The sequence below is a fragment of the Stegastes partitus genome, unplaced genomic scaffold (assembly GCF_000690725.1).
Source record: "Stegastes partitus isolate 25-593 unplaced genomic scaffold, Stegastes_partitus-1.0.2 Scaffold223, whole genome shotgun sequence".
Lineage (NCBI taxonomy): Eukaryota > Metazoa > Chordata > Actinopteri > Pomacentridae > Stegastes > Stegastes partitus.
In genome coordinates, this window is record NW_007577954.1 from 81,881 (window position 1) to 90,352 (window position 8,472).

The 8,472-nt window shown below is 39.0% G+C and overlaps 1 protein-coding gene across 2 annotated transcripts in view; it reads right to left on the reverse strand.

Annotated features, from left to right (window-relative positions):
- Nucleotides 1–8,447, reverse strand: part of gtpbp8 (GTP binding protein 8) — a 15,638-nt gene extending 7,191 nt beyond the window's left edge. For both annotated transcript variants that reach the window (XM_008281118.1, XM_008281117.1), the window contains exons 1-6: nucleotides 8,343–8,447; nucleotides 7,242–7,443; nucleotides 6,971–7,124; nucleotides 3,704–3,802; nucleotides 2,425–2,555; nucleotides 577–676 (exon numbers count right to left, since the gene is read on the reverse strand). In XM_008281118.1, the coding sequence (XP_008279340.1) occupies nucleotides 577–676; nucleotides 2,425–2,555; nucleotides 3,704–3,802; nucleotides 6,971–7,124; nucleotides 7,242–7,411 (654 nt within the window). In that variant the 5' untranslated portion in view covers nucleotides 7,412–7,443; nucleotides 8,343–8,447. The remainder of the gene's footprint in view (nucleotides 1–576; nucleotides 677–2,424; nucleotides 2,556–3,703; nucleotides 3,803–6,970; nucleotides 7,125–7,241; nucleotides 7,444–8,342) is intronic.
- Nucleotides 8,448–8,472: the final 25 nt, after the last annotated feature.

Below are 8,472 nucleotides of genomic sequence, written 5' to 3' on the forward strand. Positions count from 1 at the left end.
CTCACAATTTATAATAATTGTTATCAAAACTTTGGCCATAGTTTACATCAGAACATCCCTCCAGAGTACACTGGTATATTGACAACATGACTAAACAGTTTGACTGCCTTCTCCATACACACTGACATAAGGACTTGTCATTGTGATGGCACTGACATGTTCATTGACACAGATATTTAGTTTTGAGAGATGAACTAAGGATTTTGAGCAAGTAACTGCCTTTTGCAGGTAATCCACGGTGTTTTGCTATTCATTACGAATTCTTCTGAGAAATGCACTGTTTCGCAAATGTTGAGGATCATTCGAGGAATGCTCCAAAGCGCCTGAGAAAAACTGTAATTCATATCATTATTAAATGCTTATTTACCTCGACATACAGAGATGGGCAGTGGCTGAGCAACTCCTCAGATTCTTTACTGAAGTAAAAGTACTAAAAACATACTATATAATACGTATATTCTGCTTTTGAGCTGAGATCTTATTTAATTCTTTCCTTGGAGATCTATGCCTGTGATATTCACCTGAATTTACTATTTACAAAACAACAACGACAAAAGCAAAATGTGACTCTCATACCACATATGGACACCTTGTCTCCTCGCACATCTCCAGAGCAATCCGGTCAGCCTTCTGCAAACCGACACTGCCATCAACCAACAGGAATGTCCTCACCAGACTGGGAGAAAACAAACATGTTAGCCAAGTTTCTTAGGGCTTTTTCACCTTCATTTTTCATTGATGATCTTTATCTCAAGGTTCTTAAACTGATTTCATCAACAAGGCTGGGGCACTTGTAAAACGCAAATGAACCGTAAATGACTGTAGTAATTGAACAGCATCACCTCGTGGACCAGCTCGCAATCCACATTTGGCTAATGTGGCTCCTCACGTATATCTCCAAGGAAGAATACATGAGAAGAATTTTTATTTATCAAACAAGATGTGCTGGCTGTCCCTGGCATCGATTTGAAGAATTACTCACATACACAGCATCTCAAGTGTCAAATATGAACAAGTCAGTTTTAAAATATGCTGCACCTTGTCCTTGCTGTCTGCTGTTCCATCACTTAAAATAGATATATACTGTGGCAGTGTCAGAGAATCAGAAATTCAAATTCAGTCTATACTCACAACACTTTTATTTTATGAATGACAATTAATAATGTTTTAGTTGTTGATGGTACAGGTATTTAGCCTGCAGTATGAACTATCATGAATAGTCAGTACAGTAAAGCTACTGTCACAATAACCTGATTGCTCCTTTACATGGGCTAGGGTTAGGGCTAGATCAGAACTTGACTGAGGGGGTGCTGCTGTGTGGTAAAAAACTTCTGAACGGCATACACATGCTTTATACCTCAAACCTACTCAAGAATTAGAACATCTTGATGAAGGCAGAGAGAGAACATTCAATTCAATTCAATTTTATTTACACAGCGCCATACTACAACCTTGACATCTCTGGATACGTCACAGAGTTAAGTAATAACCTTACAACATGTCACTGAAGAACAAGGACAGAAGCAAGCACAAATGAGCAGAATCACTTACAAACACAAACATACATTTTAAACATGCACTCTGTTCCCACACAGATCACAGCAACATCTGAAATTCAGTATTTAACAGTTCTGTCTGTTCAGTTACATTACTAAAAATCTAACAAAGCAAAAGTCGTTCTCAAACTGATATCATGAACATGACGATGAGTTCAGTGGGTTTCAGTGACCTAACCCTTAGATCGACATCCAACAGCACATCTTTGGTATGTGGAGGATCGAGGGACTAACAACATGAATGTGAGCTCGTAAATCAGCAGAAATTATGTAATGAATCATGTCAATGTGAAGCAGAATCTCTGTGCAGTGTTTCCAACATCTTGTGGAATCCATGACATCAAGAACTGAGACTGTTTGAAGAGCCAGTATTACCATGATGTTCCTAATAAAGAGCTCAGCAAATTAATGCCTTAGTCCTTAGCAGCCATTTCTACTGGCTAGTTTAGTATAAAGAATAATTTGTAATGTTGTATTTTTGAACGGCAGTCAATAACGTGTTAGTAAGTTGATGTATCGCATACAAATATTTAAAGTAAACCGTAGATAAGACTACACCACAGCCAGACAATCATAACTTTGTCTTTCCGAAAGAGTGATCTTCGTTCGTGAATTTCATCTTCCAAAGACATATATTCATAGGAGTTCTGTAATGGCCTTTTTCTGTAGCATACTTTATGCTATGACACATATGACGACAGATGCAAATTAGCTGCTACCTAATGCTGGTGTGATTACTGTTAAGTATGCACTAGCCTTGCAAAATAAATAATATGACTGCAAGGTTAGTATGACCCTCCAGATGTCGATTATGTGTGTATGAAGGTTACTAATTCTGTTTGTCAGTACATTACAGTAGATATCTTACTTTTTCCTGGTGTAAAGATAAGGCTCCACCATATCCACAAAGTCCTTCGGCGCATTGTGTCCATAGCCGGGCATGTCCACCATGGTGAACGCTTTGCCCACTTTGAAGAAGTTCATCTTTTTTGTGTGACCCTGAGGAGAAGAACAAATCAAGTTTAAAAGGTTGGCATGGAAAACAACAAAATGGAAAAATAAAAAAGACCAGTCAAATGAATTTGTTTTTCTATACAGATCAGTCATTTCTAAAAACATCAGTGTGTGTGTGTGTGTGTGTGTACTTCTTAACTTAAATTCAGTGTAGTTCAATGTTATGACTACTTTATAGTCAATACAACTGTATATGAATAAGAATATTCTATTATTTTATTCTCAACATTTTCAATCGGGCTCAAAATAGTCTAGATATTGTGTCCAGGTCAGGTTTTGTTCAAATGACAATGGACTTAATGACAACGTGCTAAATGTACACAAGCAGTCTGCAACCACAGAATCCTTTCCAGTCTTTGAGTTACATTCTTTTCTTCAAACCCCCTTTTTTGCACAAAGTATAACTTTTCACTGCATCAGTCTATAAATTACCTGCTTGGAAAGGTATATATACATCTGTGAACAAAAGTTTATATACACTTGTAAAGACCATGCATAATCACGCCAGTCTTGATTTCCCAATGACTCCTAAAAGTCTGACATTTCTGCAATGGCATCATTGAAACCCATGCATCTTTGTCACAAAAAACAATCATGCATTTGGTTCATTGAAAACTCAAGACTCCCACGTTATACATGATTGTTACAAGTTTGGTATTCTTTGGGGTCGCTGAAAAAGCCAGAATATGTTCTTACTTCAAAGTGTAACTGGATACAAGTTATACACAAAGGTCAGAGTTTGTGCAAGTGTCCACAGCACACTGGTGGAAGTTCCATATTCTGCTGGGAGTCACTTTCAAAAAGGTAAACCCAGAAACCTATACTTTCAGCAGATGAATATAAAAATGACCTTTTAGTGTCAAACTGCTCATAAATCACTTCTTGCAGAGAACACGGTTTCTACGGTGTTCTCTGAATGAAAACTTTTAAAATCTTTCAAGACCCCTTCAAAACAACACAATGAAATGTACTACTTCTCTAAACTCAGACAGGCCAAAAGAATGACAGAAAATCAGTCGGAACAATTGGGCCAATAGTTATTTGGTGAGCACATTTACTGACCTTCCACCTCACTTTTGCCCGTACTTCCCAGCTGTATATAACAGACATATTCATCCGCTCAGAATACTCACTGGGGTTTTGGACACTCTGACTTCTACCTCAGGAGTCAGGGAAAATAGAGCTTTGATGAGAGATGACTTGCCCACATTGCTTCTGCCGATGAAACACACCTAGGAATACACACCAGCAGACGAATCACCCACAGATTCCTGCAGTAAGTTCACGTATTCTGCAGCATTGTATTTAATAATTCACTGAATCTCTGAGCCCTAATTTACGTACATACTACTATACAATACTACCATTTACTTACATGATTTTTGTCCTGGAATATTTTTTCTCATTGTATTTTCATATTTGACTCATTCACTGAATTCATTCAACGATTTAACTGAACCACCTGCTCTGGCTGCCATCGTTGTGCTTCTGCAGTACCAATGACCGCCAAGTCCCACAGGACACAGCTCGGGCTCATCTATCTCCACGACACAAGACAGATGGATGGTGGCTCTTGCTGCCAGTGAGCTGCAAATACATCACTGTCTGACAGAGGCAGAGTGGTAACTAACTTGGCATGCCAAAGAGATCTCGTTGTCCTGTCAACACAATGTTCCATTCTAGGCCCTCCGGTGAACACTACTGTCCGTAAGGTTATAAATCTGCTCATTTATTATCAAATGTCAACTCCTGCTTAATTATGTATCAGGCTGCAGGAGGGTAAAGACACATTACGCTACATTTTTCACAGGGTGGTTCTCTTTTGAGTTGAGGAGGGACACTGTGAGCAACTTCATATTTAAAGCTGTAGAGCTCACTCACATACACCACCTTCTGTTTCTTTTACAGCTGTTCTATGTTCATTAGTAGTTACTGATGAGGCCAGTTCCAGGACTACAAAGACTATCCTCGCCGTCTTGGGATCGGTTTAATTATTCTGAACTGGTAAGACATCTGATGAAACTAGGGCAATAAAGAACGGACTGTGTGTTGAGTGATTTAGTTGGTTAGGATGGGCTACTAAAGGGGCTAAATTGAATTTTATTGTCATTATACTAAAATACCATAAAACTTTGAATGGTGTCTCTCCTGTTAGAGCTGAGCCACTTCATCTGTGTGGGGTGTCATCTCACTACAGAATGAAATAGTTTTATTCTTGCCACTCTGGCAGCTGTGCCTGCTGCTAACACTTAATTGAACAAACAGAATAAAAAGTAACTTAAAAACCCTCCATTCATAAGTATGATCACTCTCCCATTGTCTCGCCAAACACAAAGTGTTTCCACTTCATAAAGCTATTTGTGGTACACTGCACTAGTTTTGTCATGCCTGCCAAACAATCATTTTGTTTGTAGTAACTGGTGTTTTCTGTCTGTTACAGATGGTTTACTTAAGAGACCTACACAAGTCACGTCCGTGTTAACTACAGTGCCACTGCTGGAGACTGCTCTGGCTACCTCTCATTATCATTCTGCTTTAGAGGGATAAAGCTTGGGCTTGTTTGTATTTCTTTAAATCAATCACAACCATCTTGAGTTGCACCAAACCAAGGGCGTAGCGAAAGTGCCCCTGCAAAATAGCGACAGGGGAACTGATGGAACATTTGCATGCAGGGAGGAGAACACTATGATCAAAATGTGCTATTCATTGAAAGAACCAAGCAGTGCTGCCTCACTGCACAATTCAAATCTTTATCAATACTGCTTGGAGGTTGTTGCTGTTGTAAAGGGGATTTTGAAAGCAGAAGGAGAGAAAAAAAAACAAAACACAAGACAGGTGAATGTCAGGCTTATATCCAAAGTCTACGTCTGTCGAATGGCACTAATGACAAACCGGACTGAGTCACATCTTCAACCTAAATTCAACATGAGACACCTTATGTAAACACATATTACAATGATAATTGTAGTTATTGTTGTTGAAGCAAAAAGTTCATCCAATACCTAAGTCATCCTCTAAATGTGATAGCTACATGTGTCACTGTTAGCAGCCACAACTGCAACCAAACTCCTCTGATAACAGTACATCAATCTTCTTTTCTTGCTAATGTGGTAGAATTCTGGCCAACTTACAACTGTTTTAGTGCAGTCATATTGGAGAGTTTGTTAGCATCAGCTGTGGTTTTCAGGTCCCATTATATCATCTTAATGTGGTTCAGGTCCAGACTTTGACTAGAGTTAAACTATTTACGTAGGTCATGACTTTAGATTCAGGTTCGTCAGATTAATCTCCAGAAGGAATATCACTGTGGGGTCTTAGCTTTCATATTTTTTACAGTCAGGTGTGACGTTGTATTTTATATAATTTTGGGTAAATTCATGTCATAAATAACGCTGTGAGGTCTTACCCTCAACATTTAAACTTGTTAGGTTAATTTGTAACAGTAATCTTATTTTTCAACAGGAAAGCATTTTGACTTGCTTAAAATGTGCTCTGATAATAATGATGACTTGATTTGACTTCGCTGCTCCAAAACTTTCATTTTATTCCTTTTTAACTGCTCAGAGGTGGACTTACTCGTATGCTTGAGATCACTGCCTCTTGACATTCTCCTTCAGGATTTTCTTTTAGAAGTTGTCTTTCATGTTTCCTTCTTTCCTTCAATGTTGCCCTGAAGCAACAAAACTTCCCCATAACATTACACTTACATTTTGGACGGTCAGTCAATCTATCTTAAAATGTCTAGTTTATCCAACCCACAGCAGAAAACTCAAACTTTTCCCTTTTCAGAATATATCAGATAACTTAAAGCGGGAACCATCAACAAAATAAGGAGGCCTGTTGAAATTTGACAGAATTTTACACCTGAGAGTGGTGGGAAAATTTAACCTGTTCAACAACACACTACACTGTTACAATCATTCCAGTATTATTCATTTATAATGTATTTTCCTTGACAAGTTGTCATGAATTATATCCTCATGCCTTGCTTGTGTCTAGTTGGTCTTAAGAAATGAAAATAATTACAGTTGTGAATAAAAAGTCTGGGCGACCTGTCCAGGGTGTCCCCTGCCTTCGCCCTAAGTCAGCTGGGATAGGCTCCAGCCCCCCCGCGACCCTAGTGAGGATTAAGTGGTGTATAGAAAATGGATGGATGGATAAAAACTCTGACACTGAAAAAATCCCATTCCACCACCACTACCACAGGTGTGTTGGTATATGATGGGAAGTTAACAAGGGGTGCACACAATAAGTGCACAATGTTTTGTAACAGCCCATTTAAACCTACATCTTATTTTTTAAACAGAAAATATATAAATACATTACATTCAAACTTAAATAAATAAATAAATTTGGTAGCACTGAACTTTAAAATAGTTTGGCTACGGTTGCCCACTAACCTCTGGTTGTTTGAGTGCAGGTACATGGTCCATCCGCTCTGCAGAAACGTAGAAATCAATCTTGTGAGACGGTGAAGGGCAGAAGAGCTTCTCTGCTTCAACCATGTCCTCCAAACTTGGATGAAAGAGCTGGAACTGTGTTTTGTCCACAGACCTGAAATTTTGGTGTCATTGGGTTAAAGGATCCAGAAGCATATGAAAGATCTAATGTTTCTTTGTCAGTTGTGGTAAACTAGTCACACGTGACAGATCCAGACACAAACCACAGTACCTGTCCAGATAACCCTCCAGCCTGCTAAAGGGGTAAAGTAGGCCTTGCATCTTCTTTGGGGGAAGCGTTGTGGCCTTTTGGAGCGAAGCAAGTTTATGGATGGACTGCTGAGTAACAGCACAAACTCGAGCCCCAGGCTGAAGCCATGGCCGCAGCTGGACACAAAACATCCTCCCCTGTGGATTTCAGACCTGCCTTTTAACTGAGAAAAGAACATCCAGTGTGATTACCAAGCAGATTTATGCAAATGCACCTCACCTACCCACCAGCAGCTGAGAGCTGAATTATATGTAGTCATAGCTACTGAAGAAATCTGTTACATAGGTAAATAGAAATCTAAATTACTTTTTAGTGGAGCCAAAAGTACATGCCAAAAGTAAAAGCTTCTTTCAGACAGACATCCCCTTCTGAACATGTCAGCTTTATGTCTGAATGAACACCAGGCTGACTTTTTTGTATCAATAGCAGCCTTACTAGGTTGATCCCAGTATCATTTCTGTATCACTTTCAACACGACATAAGTCTAAACAGCATGCAGTCATGATAACAGACACGTACAGCAACATACATTGAGTCGTGTAAAGTGTTTTAGGAAAGACCTTTGAAACATCTCAGCACCAATATTGGTCCTGAACATCACAGAGAGCACATAAGGGCTTAATTAGATGTTTTACTCGTTGCTCCACAACCCATATATAAAGTAATAGTTTAGCTAAATAATTTAATATAAACATAATCATTTCTTAAGGGATCCAAGCATGACATGACTTTCTGCTCTAGTGTTTCAGCTGTCAGCACGTGGGCACAACAGATGTCAATAGTAATGCCACATACACTGAAGGACTACAGCTAAATGCGATGTTTTAACAATACCACGCCGGTATGTCGCTAGTTGTTTTACAAAACGTTTACAGACGTGTATAAGAACGTGCGTAGAAAATATTACTAAAGTAATTTGATCGTAAACCTTGTGTGTGTACACAGATGACTTCTAGGTGAAGTGGTCATGAAAGGCTAACAAGCAAAACATTAGCATTACGGCTACAAAACGCTTCGAACGGACAGCATACATTTATAAATGTGTCTTTCTTCATGACTTACCTGAATTCCACTACGTTCGTGTCTTAATATTAACTCTGGCCGTTATTCCCTGCTGCATAGCTGTAATTTTACTAACTAGTCTCTGTCCTCCATGTTGTGCAGCGCTCAAACGTGTCTGACTGAAACAAGG